The 23,488-nt window shown below is 57.9% G+C and overlaps 1 protein-coding gene across 2 annotated transcripts; it reads left to right on the forward strand.

Annotated features, from left to right (window-relative positions):
* The first annotated feature begins 8,780 nt into the window (after positions 1-8,780).
* LOC120412071 (integrin alpha-L-like) lies at positions 8,781-18,645 on the forward strand. 2 transcript variants are annotated; one of them, XM_039572403.1, is made up of 29 exons: positions 8,781-8,883; positions 9,242-9,350; positions 9,468-9,562; positions 10,103-10,161; positions 10,319-10,433; positions 10,694-10,824; positions 11,132-11,277; positions 11,729-11,876; positions 12,319-12,463; positions 12,715-12,782; positions 12,862-12,985; positions 13,388-13,536; positions 13,765-13,896; positions 14,356-14,559; positions 14,646-14,773; positions 15,378-15,505; positions 15,586-15,731; positions 15,989-16,105; positions 16,199-16,411; positions 16,493-16,606; positions 16,689-16,768; positions 16,851-16,937; positions 17,021-17,096; positions 17,167-17,283; positions 17,512-17,592; positions 17,738-17,851; positions 17,935-18,024; positions 18,176-18,286; positions 18,371-18,645. In XM_039572403.1, the coding sequence occupies exons 1-29, from the start codon at positions 8,832-8,834 to the stop codon at positions 18,518-18,520; spliced, it is 3,429 nt and encodes a 1,142-aa protein (XP_039428337.1). In that variant the 5' UTR covers positions 8,781-8,831; the 3' UTR covers positions 18,521-18,645. The 2 variants fall into 2 exon arrangements, 1 of the variants encoding a protein (XP_039428337.1); XR_005604743.1 differs by lacking the exons at positions 17,021-17,096; positions 17,738-17,851; positions 17,935-18,024; positions 18,176-18,286; positions 18,371-18,645.
* The last annotated feature ends 4,843 nt before the right edge of the window (positions 18,646-23,488 follow it).

Raw genomic sequence — 23,488 nt, forward strand, 5'->3', positions numbered from 1 at the left:
TAGGATCCCTGTGCTTCAGGGCTCTGTGTGCCAGGGCAGGGACTCTGCTGCCTGCCAGAGGTAGCTCTCGGCCTGCCCGGGGAGCTGCTCACAGCTCTGGGGGCCAAGATCTGGGTGTGTAGTTGGTTGACACAGCACACCAGGCACCCACCGAAGCCACTCTATCACTGCCCTCTGCAACTGGACTGGGCAGAAAAACCACAGTGAAAGGTTCATGAGTTGAGATAAGGACCAGGAGAGATCCCTCATCAATTACTGGAAAAACAGATGCAAACTGGGTATACTAATTGAATTTATTACTAACAAAATCAGAACAGGATCATGAGAAGTAAATCTTAAAAACACCTTCTCCCCATCCCTCCCTTCTTCCCAAGAAGGGAGACGGAAAATGGGGGTTTATGATTGGTTCATCACACATTGTTCCTGCTGCTGGCCCCCCACTCCAGCATAGGGTCCATCCCACAGGAGACAGTTCCCCATGAACTTCTCCAGCAGGAGCCCATCGCTTGGGCAACAGTTCTCCATAAACTGCTGCAAGGTAGGTCACTCTTCCACAAGGTCAGTCCTACAGGCACAGCCTGCTCCTATGTGGGTCCCCCACAGGGTCACAAGTCCTTCCAGGACCCTGCTCCAGCACGACTTCCCACACAGTCACAGCCTCCTCTCAGGCATCCCCCTGCTCTGGTGTGACCTCTTTTAGGGGCTGCAGGTGCATTCCTGCACCCCCATGCCCTCCATGGGCTGCAGGGGCACAGCTGCCTCACCATGGGCTTCACCACGGACTCCAGGGAATCTCAGTTCCAGCACCTGGAGCAGCTCCTGCCCCTCCTTCTCCACTGCCCCTTGGTGTCTGCAGAGCTGTTCCTCTCATATGTTCTCACCCTGCTCTTCTCTGGCTGTAATTACAGCTGTGCAACAACTATTTTTCCTTCTTACATCTGTTATCACAGAGGCATCACCACCATTTCTAACTGGCCCAGCCTTTACCAGCAGCACATCCATCTTTGGAGCTGCTAGGGATTGGCTCTGCCAGACATGGAGGAAGATTATGGCAGCTTCTCACTGAAACCGCCTCTGTAGACCCCCCCCAGCAAAGCATGCCCAAGTACTGGAGCCAGGTGTCTTCTCACTCCTAGTTCCCCCCTTTCAGATTTGGGGGGTACCCCAAAGCCACCTCAGAAACAGGGATATCCCAAAATCCTTTCAGAAATGGGAAATACCCCAAAAGTTAGTTGTTGACTTTAGACCCCAGAAATCTCACCTGCTCTGTCCAATCATTTCTTCTGGTGACATCCAGCAACACTGGATGATCTTCGAGGTCTTTTCCAACTTAATAGTTCCATGATTTTAATTCTCTCTGGCCCACTGGTGTCTTCCACAGCCAAATGGTGATGGATTAGGGCAGAGACCAAGATTTTGGAGAGAATGGGGTGGAAACCCCTCTAAAAAAGGCTCTTCCACCCACCCAACCCAACCCCATGGATACTCAAAGTATGCCAACAAATCCTTATCTTTTGGCCATGATTTTCTTTTGAACCATCTTCATCCCTTAAAAACACCCAAAATTATGGTAAAAATGAAGAGATTGAACAAAGACATGTAAAGCCTCACCATTTCACTTGGATTTGGGGGGGAATTGGGGGTTCAGCAGTATACTCAGGAGGATTTAGGTGTTCTGTTGGGATTTGGAGGAGTTTTCTCCATAACTTTGCACTCCAAAAGCCAAAGATGGATTGACCCGTCACTTCTAAACAACTCAATCCCACTCCAAAGTGGCTCAATCCCACCTCAAAATGACTCAATCTCACCCCAAAATTACTTGATCTCACAACCCCCAAAACCGCAAGGAGGGCTGGGATGGGAATTGGGAGGGGTAGGATGGGGTCTGAAATAAGAGCTGAAGGCTGGGTATGATGAAGTCAGGGGGTGATGCCTTAGGTTTTAACTTTTATATTTTTCAAATCCTGTACTGCCTAGTGTGTAACTCTGAAGTTTCTTGTAGCCTGTTAATTTCTGCTCTCTCCTGCTAGGTAGATGTAACAAAGCCTCTCCAGGCCTGCTCTTCAAGGACACCCAGACCGTCCTAGGCCCAAAAAGTATAAACCAAAAGCTTTTGAGAGGGGGGCAAGCTGAGGGGAATTACATCATTAAACTGAAGCTTTAATTGGAGAATTAACTCTGATATGCAAATGAACCAAACCCATAAAAGATTGAAGAACTTGTGACCCACAGTCCATCTTGGGGTCCATCTCGGCAGTAGCCTCTGGACTCCCCAGGGTGTACCTTTGAAGGCCCTTCAATTAAATACCTACCTTTATTCCCCTACTCCTGTCTAGTCTCTGTTTTTAAGGGGTCTCTCAAGACATCAGGGGACCCAGTTTCTGAGGGGATTTTGGAGTATCCCCATTTCTGAGGTGGTTTTGGGGTACTGAAATCCTGGTGGGGGGGGGGGACTTGGAGTGCAGTGACGCACGCAAGGGTGTCTCAGTTCCCGGGAATGGGAGTTCAGGGTGGTCCCAGCGTCAAGGAAGGGGGGATCCAGGGGCTGGGAGAGGTAAGATGGCCAGGATAGGTGGGGCAGGAGGGTCCTGGAGTCAAAGAAAGGGGGATGCAGGAGCTGGAAAACCAGGGGTGGCCAGAAAGGGAGGTCCCAGTGCCTGGGAAAAGAGGGTGAAAAGGGGATCCCGATAATAATAGGGAGGAGAAGGAAGGGAAAATGGGATGAAGATCCAAATTCCCAATTTCCAGTGCCAGTAACACAGGGAGAGGGCAGGAAAGTGCCCACAGGGAAACTGATCCCAGAGCGGATCTGGTGGTCAGGGATGGTGGAAACTGGGAACAAGGATTTTGGGAATGCAGAACAGCAGGATGGAGGTTGCCCTCCCAGATCCAATCCAAGCCCCAGGCTGTCAATGCCTTAAATCTAAGGAATTATAGGGGTGTGATTGAACCTGTGTACAACTCTGTCCTGCAGGATTAAGGATGGCAAACCAGATATATTTATATAAAAATTAATTATTTATTATGATAAATGATTAGACAAAAAGATCTTTATGAGAATTATTTACTACACATAAGTAGTAAAAAAGATAAAAATACTAGGATAGGATAGGATAGGATAGGATAGGACAGGATAGTTCACTATATCAAAGCAGTCAAATTAATTATATTAAAGCTAGCTATTAAAGCAGAGATTGATGTAGCTCACCCAGACCAATGACTGTGGACAAAATCACATTCGCTCAGACATTGAGGGATGTCCCCACCCAAAGGAGGGATCTCCACATGCTCCAGAAGAACCTACCCTATGAAAGAGGACTGGACTTTTAAGGTGTAAAGGATTGGCTGACAGTCATGTGTGTCTGGGTCAGTTTAGCAGCTTACCTGCCAAATCTTTGCCTCACTATCAGGATGTTAATTTTGGGGTTGATGTGCCAGACTGGATTTAGCATAATTCAACACCAAAACCAGCATGACACCCCCTCTCAGTCCAGCACTGAGAGCCTTGTAAATAGGGCATTGTCTGAGTTACTTGGCCATGTTCCAGGGCAGAACATCCTGCTACAGCTGGCAAACTGAGAGGTATCTGAAGGAACAAGTCAGGGAATTATAGAATATCTCAAATTGGTAAACAGCAGTTTCCCTTTGTGAACCCATGCTGACTATGCCTGTTGTTTACCTTGCCCTTCTTTGTCCTTTCAATAGCACCCAGTATCACAGGATCATAGGACTCTCTCAACTTGGAAGGGACTCATAAAGATCCTTAAGTCTCTGCTGCTTCCAGGACAACCTGAAATGAAATCATATGACTAAGAGCCTTGTCTGTGCACTGCTTGAGCCTTGGCAGGCTTGATGCCCGGCCCCTTTCTCTGGGAAGCCTGTTCCAGTGCCTGACCAGCCTCTGGATGAAGAAGCTTTTCCTAATGTCCATTCTGAACTTCCCCTGACCCCATCTCAGTCCATTTCCTTGTGTCCTGTCACTGATGACCAGAGGAGACCAGCATGCCACATGGACTGCCCCCTTTGACTGCAGTGGGGTCACCCCTTGTCCTTCCCTTCTCCAAGCAGAACAAAACCAGGTGACCTCAGCTGTGCCTCCTAAGTTTTGCACTTGAGGCATTTCACCATCTTGATCACTTTCCTCTGGACGCATGCTAGTACTTTGATGTCCTTTTCTTGCGTCACCCAGAACTGCCCCCAGGATTGGAGGTGGGTCTGCCCCAGTGCAGAGCAGAGCGGGACAATCCCCTCCCTGGCCTGGCTGGTGACGCTGGGCCTGATCCCCAAGGACAGAGTGGTCCTTTGGGCTGCCAGGACACACTGGTGACATATATTGCTATCAGCCCAAAGCCCCACTTCTCTCTGCGGGGCAGCTCTCCAGAATCTCACCTGGAAGGGACCTCAGCAGGTCGGTAGGCCAAGGAAAACCACTGTCAGTGGACTAAGGAGAAGTGAGGGTTGGACTGCTTTTGCTGGTGAAAAATAGAGGCCTATATAGGCACACAGGGAGTGTGGATCTCTCCAGGAGCTGATCTTGGGCTCTCTATCTATCCAGAAGCTGTCCCTGGCATCTCCTCTCCCCTCCAGTTCCCTTTGCACAGACAAACACACACACACAAATTAGTCTCTCCAGCACCATTGAGGCTGGCAGGCTGTTTCCACTGTTTCTGTGCTTCCTCCTCATGTTTGGTTTTTGTCAGCAGCTCCTTTCCCATCCATACCAGCTTCCTACAGTGTTTTTTACCTTCCTGAGTGACAAGGCGAGGTGTTCTGGAGCTCAAAGACAAGATTTTTGAACATGAAATAGTTCTTCCCTCTTCTCTGCAGGACAATATCTCATGGAATTCTTCTTAGCAGGTCACCAAGCAGGCTGAAGCCTATTCTCCTGAAGTCCTGCACTCTGCCTTTTTCCATTCTCTCAGAGCCCTCACCTTTGCTTCCTCACCCCTGACTGTTACAGTCCTGACCTTGTTTCTAAGTGTGATGTCCTGCAGGACACCCTCTGTCACTGGCTCTTCAGTCACCCTTGTCAGAAAAACTCTTAATAAGCTCCAAAAGCCTCCTGGCTGGCTTGGTGTATTACCCCTTCATCAGATACTCGGATAGTTTAGGCCTCCCATGAGGACTAGCACCTGGAAACATGAGGTTTCTCCCAGTTGTTGGAGAAGGCCCCAGCAACTTCTTCCTGCTCAGGAAGTCTGCAGCACATGTCTCCCACCAACCCTCTTGTTGTGCTGCTATTTCCTGTGGACTGCCCCACTGCCCATCCCAGCAGTGCCCAGACATTCCTGCTGCTCTCTCACACAAAGGGAACTTCACCCCCGGGTCCAGACCTAAGGCATTCCCATTACCTGCCTCACAGGACTCCTCAGTTTCTCCAAGAGTGTTTAGGTCACAGTGTCCATCCAGTAACCAGCTCACAGGCTCTTGGGGCTCTCCAACATCTGATCCAGGCCTATGGTCTCTAAACTAACTAGATCTCAGACCTCTTTTTATACTCTCTGGCTGCTTGGTTTGATGTTTGCTGGTGGTTGCACCCACTGACAGACACACCAGCCACTCTTTGCCGCCCAACCACAGTAGGAAGATGAAAGCACAGACCCCCAGGAAGTACCTTTCCGAAAGTACATTTCCTTAGGGGTAGCCCTGACCTTGATACGCTACTTGAAAAGCCCCTCTGGAAATGTGCTGAGGTGATCTGGACCTCTCAGCCTCTCCCCAGCAGTGCTGTGGGGATCTCCCTGGGGAAGCTGAGAGCTGCCCCTGGCATGCAGCAGAGTTTCTGCCCTGCCACACAGAGCTTTGGAGCACAGGGACCCTGCTTTGCAGGACAGCCCTGGGCACCCCTGGCTGCACTTCCACATTCACACTCCACAGCTGTCCCTGGGAGAAGGAGCCACCCTGTCCTGCCCTGTCCCTCTGACAGTGTGACAGAGAAGCCCTGCTCTGGAGCATGTCCTTCTCCACAGTCAGGAGACCCTGTGAGCCTTCCTGCCACATCCTGGCCTTTGCAGCAGGGTGTGCCAGGACACCAGAAGGGGAAATTCTGGTTATAACTGCTCAGCTGTGGTAGTTTAGGACCAAGGAATAACCTGGAATGGAGAAGGCCCAGCTGAGGAAAGGCTTAAACAGGCTATAACTATAAATGCCAGAGACTTGTGCGGAGAAGCCACACTGTGAAAAGCCAGTGTCCACAAAGGAGACAGAGGAGTCCTGCAACTTTGCTCGAATAAAGGGAGAGAGTCCACTGGGGCACACGCCCGTGGGGTCTCTCTCGAGGTTTTGGAGGACGCAGCCTCCTTTTATCCTAAACTCCCGGCCGCATGTTGCTCTCTTCCTTTCCCCATCGGCTGAGGTACCAGGAAGGCACAGCCTTCCCGAACCACTGACCCCATATCCCCCCTTGAACATGTGCTGCCGTTTTCCCCAATGTTTGGAAGTCCAGGCTGTCTGGGCTCTGCACAAGATTTTGTGCAGACCCGTTTGTCCTATTACCCTAAAGGTCAGGAGCTCAAACTGTCTGGCTCAAACTGTTTGGGTTCTTTAACAAACTTGTGCAGCTTGATGTTCCTAGAGAAATTAAGACCCGTTTTGAAGACATTAACACCCATTCTGAACCAGAGGGAGGAGGGGAAGCAGAGGTTAAATGATTTGTTAAGAAGCTGTTTGTTAAAAACAATGCCTACAGCTTGCTCAACACTTATTGTGCCTACCAAAGCAGAATGAGAAGATACGAGACTATTGATAAAGGGAAGGAATCTTGATCTTCTTGACCAAAGATCCTGTTTTCGAACCTAAAACTAACTTAAACCAGCCTTGAAGTTTGGACTTGGGCCAGGGACATAAAGAGCATGTGCAGGGAGGAAAGGTGAAAAGTCCAGCGTGAGGAGACCCTTCACTTCATCCCAGAGCCCCCTGCCCACGACCACCAGACAACACTGCGCAAGCGACACTGCGCAAGCGCAAGCGGATGTAAATGACTTTTGGGCTCATTGTAATACGAAGTGAGGCTAGGCAGGGCTAGGCGATGAATATGTATAGGTGTATTGGGAAACTTAATGACTATGGAGCTTGTAACCCGATAAATACCAAGCTGAATGCAGCTGTCGGCACACATGGCTTTGGAGGAATTATCCCCCATGCGTCCCAGCGCTGTAACAAACATACCTACTTTACTGCTTATTCCAGTAGTGGAGTCTTTTCCATATATCCATTCTTCCTAAAGACCCTCACCACAGAGTAATTTGTAAGGGTGCCCACCTTTCCTATCAGACTGGAGGACTGTAAGGGAGTGAAGATCCCCTTGGTGATAAGGAACAGCCACAGCACTGTCTGTCCCCTGGATGGGGAGTGCCATCTCAGGTGGCAGAGCTGGGCTGGGGGCTGGGCCCAAGGCTGGGCTCAGCTGCCTTGAGCTGGTGCAGCTGTCTGTGAGAGGTCAGCTCTGGTCACATCTGTGCAGAGTCCTTGGAGAATGGCTTACGGTGGTAGGATACTGCCCAAAGCTCTGTGGGAGACCTTTTTTGGGTTTATATTTAAGCAAAAACATGTGTTCAATTCACCTGAAGCGGTACACTAAAAATTCCCCACAGTTCTGGTCTTTGCTCTATGTTCATACTTCATTAAGAAATGCTTCAATCAGAAGCTCTGGATAATACATATTCTGTAGGCAGAAAAACTAGAAAAATGCTTTCTTGTAATTTAATTTCACAGTTTTTCACTCTGACAGCACTTGTGAAACTGCTCCAATTAACTGCATAAGAACTGGGGAACTGAGGAAATCACACCTGGAGCTGAGGCTTGTTCAGGCACTTGGCATGTTCCTGCACCCTGTGGTGCCAAATCCCTGAACTGCACGTTTGGGAAGCTGAAACTCCTGAGAAGTCAAAGTCAGCAACAACCCCCAAGACTCTGAGGGTTTGACTGGCCCCACTCAGGGTCATCACTGAAGAGCCCAATGAGGCCATGACCAGGAAAGGAGACCATCCCTGGGTTCTGGTAAAGCAGGAGTCAGAGGTACTTGTTACAGCTGGAAAATGTGGGGGTGCCCAGCCCCACCAAGGCCCTTGGTTGTCCCTGCCAAAGACTGTCCTACACTGCCCTATGCTTGTGCTGTTTCTCTGCATACTTTAACCATCTGCTGCTTCCCAAATCTCTCTGACCACAAGTTGTGTCAAGATTTACTGACGTCTCCCTGCCCTGACTGGTTGCTGCTTCAAACACCAGTCTGTGGTTACCTTACAGTTTGCTGATGCCTCAAAGTTTCCCACAGCCTGGCCTGTTCTCTCAAAGCCCAATTCCTGCTCCTCTATCACCCCACATATCCCAACCCCAAACTCAAATCCCCCCTCCCCATCCCAGCACTGGAATGCACATTCTATTTTCTCTCCCTTGTCCAAGTGAGGAGGGGAGTGACAGAGCGATTTTGGGAGCACCTGGCGTCTGGCTGGGGTCACCCCCCACAAGCCCCCAACCCCCCTCACACCCCTCAGCATGACCCCCAGTCATTCCCAGCTCAACCGCCAGCGTGACCCCCAACTCAATCCCAACACCCGATACAACCCCTGGCATAACCCAACCCAACCCCCCCTACAGCAACAGCCCTTGCTGACCCCCCCAGTGGTGACAGGTAAGTCCTGGCAGCCTGGGGACCCCCAGTTCTGGGTCTCAGATGCCTGCCCCCCCCATTTCTGTCTCCCCCCCGTTTCTGTCTCCCATCCTGTCCCCCCCCGAGCTCTGTCTGCCTGGGGCCCTGGGTTCTGTGTGGGATGTTTTTCACCCATTTGTCACAGGAAATCCGGGGCGTGCAGTGACACCAGAGTGGTGACAGCATGGCGGCTCTGGGGCACATCGTTGGCATCATCATCGGGGCTCTGGTGGCCGGTATGGGGGGACTTGGGGCCCTGACCCATGGAGGGGGGGAAAGGGGGTTCCTGTCCCACAGCAGGTGGGAGATGAAGGTCCCTGACCAACTGCGGGTGGGGGAGGAGCACTTGCATGCCCAGATCCTTCCCACGCTCGGGGAAGGAAGTAGGGCCCCATATTGGCGCCATGAGAAGCGGATGCTGGGTTCCCCTCACCTTGTGGGGCTCAGAGACCTGGGACCCTTAATTTATGGGTCCCAGACTTGGGTCCCCCCACTCGTGGGTCCTGGACACCTAGGTCCCCTCACTGTGTCAGTCTGGGGGAACTGTGTGGGGCAAGGGGCTGTCTCTCACCCATCCCCCTCTCTGCCCTATAGAGCTGCCCCACATCGGAGCCTTCAGCATCCACCCGGCCCCACATCGGGTCCTGACCACTGGTGGGAGCCGGAGCTTTGGGCACCAAGTGCTGCCGCTGGACGGGGCCCGGTAGGAGATGGGGACCCTGGACATCTGAGTCACCCCAATTGTGGGGCCCCTCCCAGGGCCCCGGGATATTTCAGCACCTGGGGATCCCGGGGGGCTGAAATAACCCTCTCTCCCCAGGGTGCTGGTGGGGGCCCCATCAGAGGTCGGAGATGGGGGGCGGCTGTTCCAGTGTGTGGTGCAGAGTGGAGAGTGCCGGGAGGTGGAGCTGGAAGGTGGGAATGGCGGGATTAGGAGGGACTGGGGTGGAAGTAGGGGTGGGCATAGGGTGGAATTAGAAGTAGGGATGCAGTAGGATTAGAAGTAGGATTGAAGTGGAATTAGGGTGGATTTGATTGAGATTAGGGTAGGGGTGGGTGGGGGTGCAGGTGTATTTTAGGGGTGGGATTAGGGCAGGATTGGGATGGGATTGGGGTGAAGTGGGAGTGGGGTGGGATTAGGGTGGGATTGGGATGGAATTAGGGTTGGGGTGGAAAGGATTTGGGGATGGGATTAGAATGGAGGTGGGATTAGGGTGAAATGGTGGTAGGGGTGGGTGTGGGTGGAGGGTAGGGTGGTTTTAGGGGTGGGATTAGAGTGAGAGCAGGATTAGAGTGGGAGCAAGATTAGTGTGAGATTAGGGCAGGGTTAGAATGGGTGCTGGAGCTGGGATTGCACGGGGTGTGATTTAAAATGGAGAGGGGTGGGATTAGGGCAGGATCAAGGCAGGGTTAGGGTGCGTTTGGGGTGGGATTAGGATTAAGAGCTGTCCCCAGGGAATAGCACCCGGACACACATCGGAATGGCCTTGGCCCGGGATGGCGACGGCACCATCGTGAGTCCAACAGTCCCCCCGCCCCTTCCCCTCTCAGCCCCACCCTCAGCCCCACCCCCCCCGCCCCCCTTCCCCCCCTCCTCAGCCCCACCCTCAGCCCCACCCCGCCCCTTCCCCTCTCAGCCCCACCCTCTGCTCCTTTCTCGCCGCTCCCCAGGCCTGTGGCCCGGGCTTCACCCACGTCTGCGACCGCAACATGTACGTGAGCGGGGTCTGCCTCCTGCTCGACCCTCAGCTGAGACTGCGGCAGGAGCTGATGCCCGGACGTCAAGGTGAGGGGCCACCCCAGAGATGGCCCCCAACCCATGGAGAGTGTGGTGAACCCATGGCTGACCCATGGTGGCCATGATGATTGACCTTGGGGCTTGACCCATGGCTGACCCAGGATTGACACATAGAGACCATGGTTGACCCATGGAGGCCATCATGGACACAGGATGGCCCTGGCTGACTGCTGGGGCCACTGAGCCATTCCCCGTGGCCCTCCCCCCCCCCAGTGGTGACGCCCCCAGTGACCCCCCCATGACCCCAGGCTGCCAGCGGGCCCCGGTGGACCTGGTGTTCCTGTTCGACGGCTCCAGCAGCATGAGCCCCTCCCAGTTTGGGGCCATCCGGGACTTCATGGTGGACGTGATGGAGAAGCTAGAGAACACCTCCATCCATGTACGCCCGGGAGGGCTGTGGGGGGTGCAGGGGGTGGGAGTTCTGGGGGTGTTACAGAGGGGGAAGTGGGGGGAGTACAGGGGCTGTAGGGGCACTATGGGAGATGAGGGCTATAGGGAACACTGTGGGGGATGGGGGCCATGGGGCACTATAGGGGGCTAGGGGCTATAGGGAACATTATGGGGGAATGGGGACCGTGCGGGGCTATAGGGAACACTATAGGGGTTCAGGGGCAGTAGGAGGCTATCGGGGGCTCTGGGCCCATGGCCCCGGCAGGGTGGGCGCTGACAGTGCTCCACGTGGGCAGTTCGGGGCAGTGCAGTTCTCAGATGGGGTGCAGACTGTGTTCACGCTGGAGGAATTTGTGGCCAAGCCGCGGCCTCGGGAGCTGCTGCGGGGGCTGAGACAGCGTGGGGGCCTCACTGACACCTTTGCTGCCATCAGCTTCGTTGTGTGAGACACGGCCTGCCCCACTGCACCCCATAGCTGCCCCTCAGCTGCCCCACAGCCACCCCTTATGCCCCACACCATCCTCTGCTCCTGCTCACCACCCTCCAGCACCCCAGCTGCCCCACTGAATCCCCTGCCACCCTACTGCCACCCTAGTGCCCTCCTAATGCCACCCCTGTGCCCCACTGCCACCCCACAGCAGGGCACCACACTCATAGCACCCCACTCTGCCCCCCGGAACCACCCTTGTGCCCCCTGCACCCCACTGCCACCCTCCAGCACCCACATGTGCCCCACTGTTGACCCTGAGCTGCTCCCCACCAGCACCCAGCACCCCACTGTTCCTCTGCTGCACCCTCTTCACCCCTGCTACCCCCCGGGCTCCCAGAATGACCCCCTGCGCCCGCCGGTGGCCCCCCAGCCCCACGTGCAGCACCCACGGCGCTCTGTGCAGGCAGACGCTGTTCTCAGAGCGGCGGGGGGCGCGGCCGGCGGCGCGGCGGGTGCTGGTGCTGATCACGGACGGCGACGCCACCGACAGCGACACGGAGAGCAGCGTGCGCGCGGCCGAGGAGCGCGGCATCCACCGCTACGTCATCGGGGTGGGCGTGGCCGGGGTGGGCGTGGCCATGAGGGTGTGGTCGTGGCGGACCGGGCAGAGCGGGCATGGCGGGCGCGGTCATGGTGGGGCTGGTGGTGGTGCGGGCGTGGCCGTCGTGCGGATGTGGTCACGGGTGGGCATTACCGTGAGTAGGTGTGGGGGGGGCGGGCTTGGTCACGGGGTGGTCACGGGGTGGTCACGGGGAGCACGACCAGTGGTGGGAGTGGCAATGGGTTGTAACGGTGGGTGTAGGCGGGTGTGGGTTATGGGCGTGGCCATTTGAGGGTTTGGGTGTGGCAGAATGGCTCTTGGGTGGGTGTCATCATGGTGGGCACGGCCCTGGGTGGGCGCGGCCATGGCTGCTCATCCTGAGGGCGTGGCAGATGGAGGGAATGTGCAATGGCCCCCCTGTCCCAGTAACACCCGGTGTCTCCCCCGGCCAGGTGGGGAATAACTTCAACAGCCCCAACACGCAGCTGTACCTGCAGCAATTTGCCTCCGGGCCTGGCTTCGTGCAGGTGCTCAAGAGCTTCGAGCAGCTCCAGAGCCTCTTCCAGGAGCTGCAGGCGCGGCTCTATGACATCGAGGGTACCCCAACACTACCCCTCCCCCACCCCAACCAGCCAACATTCAGGGTACCTGACACCCCACCCTGCTTCCGCCCCAAATTAATGCCTCCCCCCCCCCCCCCCCCCCAGTAACACAGCTGTGACATGGAGGGGACCCAAAACCAGTTGGGGCATGCACCCCACCCCAATTAACCCCTCCCTCACCCTAATTAATACCTCCCCCACATCCATCTCCAACACTCCCAGTCCTCTCTCGCCGCTCCCCCCCAGGTACCACCCAGCTGCACAGCTTTCACCTGGAGATGTGCTCCAGCGGGATCAGTGTTGATGTCATCCAGGTGGGAAGGGGGCGAGGAGGTTGAGTGTCAGGGTGGGGGTGGGGGTTCCTCGTGCTCATGTGGTCCTCCCTCCCCCCAGGGCCGGCGGGTGACGGGGGCGGTGGGGGCCGATAACGGAGCGGGGGGGCTGCTGGAGCTGCGAGAGAATGAGACCTTCGTGCCCAACCCCCACCTGAACAAGAGCGGTTCTGAGGGATACCTAGGTGAGAAGTGTTAATTAGGGGGGAGGGGTTACATGGATGGAGGAGGGATAATAGATGAGGGGCAGAGGAGTTAGTGGGGGGGTAGATCCTGGGGGAGGGGCAGTGTGGGTGGAATCATGGTGGTGGGTCAGGACCCAACCACGGACCAGGTTGACTATGGTGGCATCTCAGGGCTGTGGGGAGACTCAGGTGACCCCAGCTTGAGAACCAGGTCATCATGGTGACCCCAACCCAGGGTGACCATGGTGACTCCATCCCAAAGCACAGAGTGACCAGGTCAGCACACCTTGGTGACCACCTTGACCCTGGTGACCCCAATCCAGGGACATGGGGTGGCCAAGGTGTCCCCCACCTTGGGAACCAGGTTGACCCTGGTGACCCTGGTAACCCCCCCTCCCCCAGGCTACTCGGTGGTTGGGCTGCACATCCCTGCCCGGGTACTGGTGGCTGCAGGGGCACCCCGTCACCTCCACGTGGGGGGGATGGTCCTCTTCGAGGTGTCCAGAGCTACTGGGGACTGGCAAGTGCTGCAGACCCTCGTTGGGGAGCAGGTATGGTGGGGACAGGGTTCCTTGAGTGTCCCCACTTCCCCCAGGTGACACAGATGTTGTCGCACAGGTGAGGTCCTAATTCAGGGCAACCCTCTGTGCCGTGGGGGAGGGGTCCCATGGGTGTTCCCACCCTCTCCCAGGCAACACATGTCACCCTGCAGGTGGGGTCCTACTTTGGGGAGGTCCCCATGGATGTGCCTACCCAGTGACACAGATGTTTCCCCACAGGTGGGGTCCTATTTTGGGGCCACCCTCTGCACACTGGACCAGGGTGGGGTGACAGTGGCATTGCTAGTGGGGGCCCCCAGCCACTATGATGGGCAGCGGGGAGGACGGGTGCACGTGTACACGTGGAAGGAGGTAAGGGGGGCACTGCCCCTGGGGCCACCACCAACCCTGGGAACACTTGGGGGGGGGCACGTTGCTATAGGGGGACGCCAACCCAGGGATATTGGGTGACCATGGTGGCCTCAAGCCAAGGACCATGGGATGGGGCTGACCAGGGTGACACCCTGGTCACCCCAGTCTTAGGGACATGGGACTGGAGTGACCAGTGGTGACACCAACCCAGAGTTACCAGGGTCATGAGGTGGCCAGGGTGACCCCAAACCAAAAGCATGGGGTCAACATGGTGCCACCAGCTTGGGGACAATGGGGTGACCAGAATGACCGAAACTCAAGGTCATAGGGTGACTATGGTGACCCTGACCCAAGGTCCGTGGAACAGGGGTGATGCAGGGTAACCTAAAGGTGGGGGCCAGGTCCAATCTGAGGTCCATGGGACTGGGGTTGACTCCCACAATGTCCTTGTTCCCCCAGGATGCCCTGCATCCCTCTGGGGAGCTTTGGGGTGCCTCAGGTCACCCCTTGGGCCGTTTTGGGGCATCCTTGGCCACTCTGGGAGACCTGGATGGTGACAACCTGCCCGAGGTGGCTGTGGGAGCCCCCCTGGAGGACGAGGAATGTGGGGCTGTCTACATCTTTTCGGGGTGCCCTGGGGGAGTGAAGCCCTTCCCCCGACAGGTAGGACCTGGGGAATGAGGGGGAGCAGACCTGCCCCCTGCGGGGGAGGGGACATCAGGTGGCTAAGAGTGTCCCCTCCCCCCCAGAGGTTGCAGGGGAAAGTGGTGGCCCTGGGGCGTTTTTTCGGGCAGGCGGTTGCTGGTGGCCTGGACCTCACAGGGGATGGACTGGTAGATATGGCAGTGGGGATGGAGGGACACGTCGTGGTAATGAGGTGACATGGGGGGTCATGGGGGACACAGGGGTGAGGGTGAGGAAATGGGGATATGTGGGTAGGGACAGGGATGGTGATGGGGACATGAGGTTGAAGTTGTGGGAAGAGTGATGGGGGCCCAGGCTTGGGGACAAGAACATGGGGATGGAAAGGGGGACATGGGTGGGGACACAAAGACAGTGATGAGGATGTGAGTATGGAGAAGGAGTCGGGAAGGGACATTGTGGGTGGGGACACAGGTGGTGATGGTTTTATGGAGATGGGAATATGGGGGTGGAGACAAGGGATGGAGTCATGGGGACATGGATGGTGATGATGGGATGGGGACACAGTCAAGGATGAGAACATTGGGGTGGAAACAGGGAAGGTGATGGGAACAGGAACATGGGGATGGGTACATTAGGGGTGGAGATGGGGACATGGAGATGGGGTGAGAACAGGGACATGGGTAGATGGGGCAGAGATGGGGACATGGGAGTGGGGATGAGAACTTGGGGGTGGGTCCAGAGGGAGGGACACCGGGGGACATGGGGGGAGAGGGAGGTGGTGACACAACCAGTGCCACCCCTGATGTATCCCCTCCCTCACGTCTTTTCCCTTGCAGGTCCCGCCCAGTGCTGAGGGTCACCCCCCACCTGACCTTTGAACCCCCTGTGATCCCGACCCGCTGGGTCGACTGTTCCAATGTCACCGCCAGCACTGTGACCTTCCGCCTCTGCCTGCGCCCCCCAGGTCCGGGGAGGGGTGCACGCGAGGGCCTCCAGGAAGTGCTGCGGCAACCGCTGACCTTTTGCCTCGCTCTTGATCTCTAGGTGACCTGGTGACCCCGGTGACGTTCCAGGCGGACGTTGACCCCCAGCGGGCACAAGGTCGGGGGCATTTTGGGGAGGGGCAGCAGAGCTGGGCCGGGGAGATGCAGCCAGGGCAGAGTTGCCAGCAGGAGGCGCTGAGGGTGCTGGTAGGGACCCACATGGGGCAGGACCCACACTTGGGGGGTGGGATCCAATTTTGTGGTGGGGGTAGGACCGACACTTAGGGGGTGGGATCCACCTTTGGGAAGGGGCCAGAACCCACACTTGGGGGGCAGAGGGGAACCAGCACTTGGGGGGTGGGACGTACCCTTGGGGGTGGGGGACTGACACTTCTGGGGTGTGGCTGGGGGTGCTGTCCCCCACTTCTGGGGTGCCCTCCAACCTTCTGTCGCTTGTGCTCCAGCCCTGCCTTGAGGACTTCGTCACCCCAATCCGTGTCACTGTCACCATCACCTTGCCCCATAGGGACCCACCAGGGCACATCCTGCACCCCAGCAGTGCCCCCCCCACCTGGGCTGAGGTAACACCACAGTGGGGCTGGGATGTGGGATGCAATGGGAGGGTGGTGGGGTCCCCCAAAATTAACATGTCCCCTTTCTTCCCTGCCCCATAGATCCCCTTTGAGCAGAACTGTGGGGCTGACGAGGTGTGCGAAGCCGACTTGGGGGTCAAGGTGGTGCCAAGGGGTGCAGCTGTTTTGGGGGTCCCTAGTGCCGAACTGGGGGTTCTGTTGACTGTGAAGAACAGGGGGGAAGATGCCTATGGGGTGGCCCTACAAGTGAACCACCTCCTGGGGGTCTCTTTCCGGCGGGCCCGAGCCAGCCAGGTATGTGGGACCCCAAAATATGGGATGGGGAGGGACACAGGTGTTCAGGCCCCTCAGATCCCAGCCCCATATCTCCCCCAGGCCTTGACTCTGGTGCCGATGCCCATCCACTGCTGGGACTCCCAGGGCTTCGAGGGGCAGCCGTGGGGCCTCACTTGCAACCTCAGCTGCCCCGTCCTCCGCTCTGGCTGGCAGGTAAGAGCTGGGGGGCAGCGCTGGGGGGCAGGGGTCGCTATGGGACAGCCCCCCGAGACACCCCAACTCTGCTCTGTGTCAGGTGCTGGTGGAGGTGACCTTTGACCTTCAGCAAAATGCCTCATGGGGACAATCCCTGGGGCTGACCGCAACTGTGAGCAGGTGGGGTCCATGGGGTGGGGAGGGGTCTGTGGGGCACTGTTGGGCAGGGAGGTGATGTCTGTGGATCTCACCTGCCCCACAGCAATAACGAGCCCAACATCACCCTCGGGGACAACACGGACTCCTGGGACATCCCTGTCCACTTTGCCCTTGACCTTGTGGCCTCCTGGTAAGCCCCACACATTCCTGCTCCATGGATTCAGGGGGGACCCAGGCAGCCGGGCCCCACTGATCCCCCCGCCCCACACACAGGCAAGAAGATTCCACCCACCACTTAAACTTCACCCCTCCCCAGCCCCACAACAAGACGGTGCAGCACCACTATCAGGTGAACCCCCTAAGTGACTCCCCCCCATCCTGCTGCCCCCACAGCCCTGACCCCCAGTTCTGCCCCACAGGTGGAGCTTCTCTGGCCACCCCCCCAGGGCAGCCCCAAACCACAGGTGACACCCTTTGTCCTCCTGCCCCATGTGCTGCCCCACGGCGTGGCCATGGCTGCCTCCCAAGTGCGAGTGGTGAGTGGGGACCTCTGCCCAATAGCACTCCCCAGAGTCCTTCCCCCAAATACAGGGGGCAAAACTCCCTTCTGATCCCCACTCTCCCCCTGCCCCCTGTGACCCCCCCACCCCCTAAATGACCTCCTGCCCCAAAAATACCTCCTGCCCTCAAATGACCCCCTATCCCCTCACTCCCCCCCTGTCCCTAGTGATCCCCTATCCCCAAACTCACCCACTGCCCCATAGGAACCAGGGAGCCCCTGTGTGGCTGTGGAGCTGGAGCTGGGAGACTCTGTGGGTCAGGAGCTGAACAGGAGCATCGCCCAGGTGAGGGGGGAGGCTGGGGACTCTGATCGCAGGGTGCGGGGGGATGCTCAGGGGCAGGGGGATCTAGTGGAGGTGCTCTGGCGGCCCGGCACTTGTGGGGCACTGGCTGGGCTCTGACTCAGGGCCCCACCCCTCCCTCCCCCAGGCCTGCTCCACGCCCCACCTGCAGCTGTTCCGCTGCCCCCCGACCCTCTTGACCCCGGCGAACCCCGCAAGGATCACGGTCAGCGCTGTCCTGCAGCCCCTCCCCCACAGCCAGGTACCCCTCCCCACCCGTCCGTCCTCCTGTAGCCCTTCCCCCACTCCCAGAGCCCCACCCCTCTGACCCCTCCCCCACCGCAGGGACCCGCCCACTCCCGGTTTTGCTCCGCCCTCTGGCTCACGCTGCCCCTGCCCCTTCTGGCGGCCGCGCCCCAACTCCTCCGAGCGCAGGTAATGGGGCGGGGGGCGGGCTCTGGGATGGGCAGGGGGAAGGGGGCCGTGTGGGGAGGCCACGCCCCACCTCTGGCGTGTGCCGGTAATGGATGGGGAGCGGCTGCCCTGGAAGTTGGGACAGCCCCTCCCCCAAGCCCGCTCGTTTTAGGGAGTGACCAAGGTGGAGCTGCTGTGGGAAGTCGATCCCCTCCCCGTCTACATGGGAGGAGGGGTGGGGGGGCTCCTCCTCCTCCTCCTCATCTCCCTCGGCCTCGCCAAGGTGGGGGGGAGTTTTGCGATGGGGGGAGGGGTGAACCCCACTCTTGGGGTCCCTCCCCCATTCTTACCCACCCCTCTTCCACAGTGCGGCTTCTTCAGGAGGAACTACCGGGAGCGGATGGAGCAGGAGGGGGAGCGGGAGGGAGAAGAGGAGGAGGAAGGGGGAGGGCAGCGGGAGGGAGAGGGGAGCCCCCCAAGTGGGGAAACCACCGAAGGGGGAGACCCACCCTCCTGACCTGCCCCTTCCCTCTCCCAGCCTGGAAAGCGTTCTGGTTCTGGGCCCCTTCCCTCCCCTCCGAAGGGGTTTCAAACCCATCCCCCACCCCAATAAAACGTTCTAAAGCCCCTCCCCCACCATAACGACTCTGCCTGTTTTTCTTCGCTGCTTTTACTGGAAAGCCCTGAGAAAAGCGTGGGGGAGGGGGCAGATCGACCACCCTGACCCTCCGCCTCTCCAAAAGGGACCTGGACGTGGGAGAGGAGCCTCCTGCCCTCTCTTGTGGGCCTCTGGGGGGGAAGGGGTCAGCAGTGGGGGAGGGGCCCAGGGTGTACAGGTAGCAGTGCAGGCCCCACCCCCTCCCAGTAGGGACACGATTAACTCCCCTGGGACAAATTATACCCTACCGGGCTAATTAACGTCCCCAGCTCATTAACCCCCCCAGGGCTAATTAACCCCAACAAGGTGGGGTTACCCCCCTCGGAAGCTGGTTAACCCCTCCAGGGTTAATGAATTGGGGAGGCCCTGCACCGAGGGCTCTTTAAGCACCCGTCCTTCACTTCTGTCTAATTAACCTCTCTACCGAAAAAGACATGGAGGGGCTGGAGTGAGGGATAAGCACTGCCCCACAGCCAGCCGTGGACCCCAATCGACCCCCCAGAGTGACCAGATGACCAGAAGCCCCACCTGGGGGGAGAGGTGGCCACAGGAGGCCAGAGTGGATAAAACCCCTTGCCCCAGAAACCTGTGGGTATGTCCCTGTTGTCCTTGAATTTTACAGCAGCTGAGCCCATGCTGGATCCAAGGCAGTAGCTGTATCTTGGTTTTCTCTTCTCCTTTTCTACTCCCTATTTCCTCTTCTTGAAGCATGGATAATTGAGGTTGGATGGGTAGAGTTTGCCCAGTCAGTGCTCTGTGAAATGCATTATTTGGATTGAATGTTGGTTTTAAATGTTGCCAAATTCCTGATCTTCTAAAGTTTGCTAGTAAAGTTGGTTTTTTAAACTCCTGGGAATTTTTGTTGAGTTCTTTGTGCCACCTCAGCAAAAAATAGTACCTTAAATATAAAGTACCTTTAAAATAAACTTGCTGAGCAGGGATCAAGGCTTTCCATGTGCCCAGAACTGGGAATGGAGCTGGGAAGGGTCTGGAGCCCCAGGAGCGGCTGAGGGAGCTGGAAAGGGGCTCAGGCTGGAGCAAAGGAGGCTCAGGGGGGACCTTGTGGCTCTGCACAAGTCCCTGACAGGAGGGGGCAGCCGGGGGGGGGGGTCGGGGTCTGCTCGCAGGGAACAGGGACAGGAGGAGAGGAAACAGCCCCAAGCTGTGCCAGGGGAAGTTCAGGCTGGACATCAGGAGGAATTTTTCCATGAAAAGTGTTGTCAGACATTGGAAGGGGCTGCCCAGGAAGGTGTCCCCATCCCTTGGAGGTGTTCAAGGAACAACTTGATGTGGCACTTGGTGGCAAGGGAGGGGTGGGTATCTGGTTGAACTTGGTGGTCCTGGAGGGATTTTCCAGTCTCAGCGATTCCATGATTCTGTGAAATGGGGAGCAAGTGGTAGCTCAGTGGGAGGGCTGGGGAGTAACTGGAAGATGTGGGAGGACAACTGAGATGTTTAGTGTTGAGAATTTTCCTATCATGCCCCCAATCCCCACACCCTTCCCAACTCAGTTTGGGAGGTCCCACTCCCCCTCCTGCTCTGTTAGGGGTCTCAGCTTCCTCTTTTCCCCCTTCTCCCAGCCCTTTCCCATCGTTCCCCCAATCCACAGCCCACTTCCCCCTCTCAATTTGGGGTCCCATCTCACTCGAGAGCTCCTCACCCGCAGTCGGGGAGGCTCCCAGGTCCCCGCAGCACCCCCATCTCCAGCGCCGGGCAGGTGCTGGCACCCCAGGAGCAGCCGGGGGGGGTCCCCGCGGCCCCGCCCAGCAGCGCTCAGCCAATCAGAGCGCGCCACGGGAGGAGTCATCAGTTACCGGGTGGGCTCGCGGGCCCGAGTACCCCAGGGCCCTCAGAGACCCCCCGGCAGCCCTCAGCCAATCAGAGCGCGTCTCGGCTATGACTCATCAGTTGCCGGGCAGATCCGCATCTCCCAGTGCGGCTCGCCTGAGCCCCCCCGCCCCGCCCCCAGCGCCCCCCGGAGCGGAATTTGGGGAGGGGGAGGTGGGGGCGGCCAGGCCGGGCCCCCCCGCGCTGTCCCGGCGGGGGCCGAGTGCGGGCGGGAGCCCCGCGGGGCCCGGCCCTGCCCGGGCACGGCTGATGCCGCCCGCCCGCGCTCCGCACTGGTCCGGACTGGTGCTCCCAGTGCCGTGCGGGGCGGGGCCGCTTTGGGGACCTTCCCGCGTCACAGCGCCGCTGCTTTTGGGGTGTCAACACCTGCCCTGGCGTTGGGGCCGTATTGGTGGTGCTGGGAGCCCTTCCGGCTGCGGGTGAGGAGCTCTCGGGTGAGCGGGGAGGGTGGGGGGAGAACTGTTGGAAACTCCTCTCCCGGTGCGGGGTCACCTTCCCCTGCCAGGTGGAGCACGTCAGCCTGGAGCACCCTCTGAGCCGGCACGGTGCCGGGGAGAGAGAGAGGGAGGATTCCTGACCTTCCCGTACTGACTTTCCCCCCGGGATGGAGGGTGCTTGGGGTGGTCCTGGGAAAGCTGTGACACTCAGTGGGGGATTTGAGGGGTGCTGATAGAGGCTGTGAGAGGGTGTGGGGGAACCTGGGAGGGAGTTTGGCAGGTCCTGGATTGGGCTGTTAGTCTATGAGGAGGGTCCTGAGATGATCTTGGAGGAGCTGGGATGAGGTTTAGGGCTATTCTGGGTGACATATGTGGGGCTTTGGAGAGTCCTTTGGGAGGACTGTGGAATGGTTTGGGGGGGTTTAGGGGGAGGCTGAGAGAATGTTTGGAGGGTCTTGGGGGTAACTGGGAGAGAGTTTAGGGGTCTTACAGGCTTTTATGGGGCTGTGAGGTGGTTTTAAGGGTCCTGGGGTGGGCTGAGAGGTGGTTTGGGGGATCCTGGAGGGTTTGTGAGGGGGATTGTGGAGGTGCTGAACCCCCATCCTGACCCCCTTGCATCCCAGAGATACCTCTGGACATTGCAAGATGCTGGCAGGGGTTGGGGATTTCTTCCTGGCGCTGGGGCTTAGCTTCTACCTGCGGGAGAAGGTGAGGGGGGATTTGGAGTGGGGGTCCTCACGGGGCTCTCTGTTTGAGGGCACCATGTTCACCAGGCTGCAGGTGATGGCCGTGGCCCCTCTGCCCTGCGCGAGGTGAGGTCCCCCCACTGCTGCCAGACGGGCCACGGCCATGTTGGATGTGCGCCCTCCCCGGGGATGGGACCCCCGCATCCCACTGTCACCCCCTTTTTTCTCCCCATAGGGCTCCTGTGCTCCTGCTGCAACCTCAGCCCCTCACTCTCTGCTGTGGGCCAGACCAGAGCGCCCCATCCCCACTCCCGCTGTGTCCCAGTGACCCCCACCCCAGCCCCGCTGCACCCCATCAGTGCCCTCTGAACCTCCCGCACACCCCCAGCCCAGGGATCTGGCTCCCCGAATTTTGGGGGCGCTTTGGAGCAGCAGTAAAGGAGTTGTAGAGGTCCTGGCACCCCCAACTCTGTGTCATCGGTTCCTCTGCACCCCTGGTGACACGGGCGGGGCAGAACGGGGTGACTGGGAGGTTTTGAGGGGGTTGGGGTGATCCTGGGCGGGCTGTGAGGGTGTTGGAGGGGGCTGTGGAGGGGGTTGAAATCTGTCTGTTATCTGAGTCTTGATGGGTCTGAGCAGGTACACCCCCGCCGTGCCCCCAGACCCAGCAGCCCACGATCCACCCAGGACGCCCCGTACCCGCGGCTACAGCCCCCGACAGGCGTCAGCCGATCAGGGCGCGCGTCCCTGAAGCCCAGCAACCAGGCGGGCCTGAAATAACCCCCAAAAATCCTCAGTCAACCAGGGCACGCTGACTCATCAGTTGCCAGGAGAACCCTCAGCTCCCTCAGTGCCCACCTGGATCCCACCTGCGCCCCCCTCGCCCCCGGCGGCCCCCGGGAGGGGAGCGTGGGCAGGGGGGAGGTGGGGGGCGCCCAGGCCGGGCTCTGCCGCGCTGTCCCGGCCGTGGCGGCTGCGGCGGGGGCCGAGTGCGGGCACGTCCCGGGCTTGTTCCAAACTCCGCCCCACCTGGCCCGGAGCAGCTCCAAGGATGGTGCAGCCACAACCTCTCCAGGCGACTTGTTCCCACCTGTCCTGTTGGGATCAGGGACAAGCCTCGAGATACTTCATGGTGTTGGTGTGTCAGAGACTGAAACATTGTGCTTAATGGCTTAAACTTTGCTCTGAAGGAGTTTTTGCCCATTATGGCAAAACTCTATGAAGATGCTGCGACCACCGAAGCCCACCCCTCCCTGAGGATGCCTCCTCAGGGGAACTTCGGACTGCGAGTTACACCGCCTAAGGGAACCTGAGATAACAGAAAGGTGACACTCTTGTTCAATTATCTCAGGCCTAGAGAGAAGTAAACAAGGCTGAGGGAGAAGAAAGCATCCCCCAGAAAGCCAAACCCAGCAACTGTCCTGAAAATCAGCTCTGGTTGCATTTGGGGTGGGGCAGCCATAGCTCACAGGCTCATCTACTGAGGCCAGGCTTGTACACACCCCCCCAGCCAAGAGGGGAGGTGGAGAATTTTGGGGGTGCGATGTAACCTCTGGTCAGAGGCAGTGAACACCCATCCTCTGTTACACAAAACGGCTCAGTTGTAAAACCCCTCACTCTGAGAAAGCCACACACACAGGACAGTTTTTAAGGCCTTGTACAAGAGCACTGCAATTTTCATAAAATCAGAAATCTCTTATACACTCTGAGTGTGTGTAGAGTTCTCCTCAACGCGGAGATGTCAGTATCGAGTTACTTCCCCTGGGGATTGAGAGGAAAGAGACTTCTGCACCCCACTATCATTTGCTGGTAAGTGACATTGGCTCCTAATCTATACTATTTCTTCACTAGCTGTA

Source organism: Corvus cornix, unplaced genomic scaffold (genome assembly GCF_000738735.6).
Source record: "Corvus cornix cornix isolate S_Up_H32 unplaced genomic scaffold, ASM73873v5 scaffold1, whole genome shotgun sequence".
Classification (NCBI taxonomy): Eukaryota; Metazoa; Chordata; class Aves; order Passeriformes; family Corvidae; genus Corvus; species Corvus cornix.

What these genes read in the sequence shown, in the direction of transcription:
- LOC120412071 (XM_039572403.1), top strand. Translation starts at nt 8,832, where the DNA reads ATGGCGGCTCTGGGGCACATCGTTGGCATCATCATCGGGGCTCTGGTG. An exon ending in TCAGTGTTGATGTCATCCAG is followed by an intron (nt 12,783 to 12,861) that starts GTGGGAAGGGGG and finishes CCCTCCCCCCAG; the next exon opens with GGCCGGCGGGTGACGGGGGC. An exon ending in CGGTGCAGCACCACTATCAG is followed by an intron (nt 17,097 to 17,166) that starts GTGAACCCCCTA and finishes TCTGCCCCACAG; the next exon opens with GTGGAGCTTCTCTGGCCACC.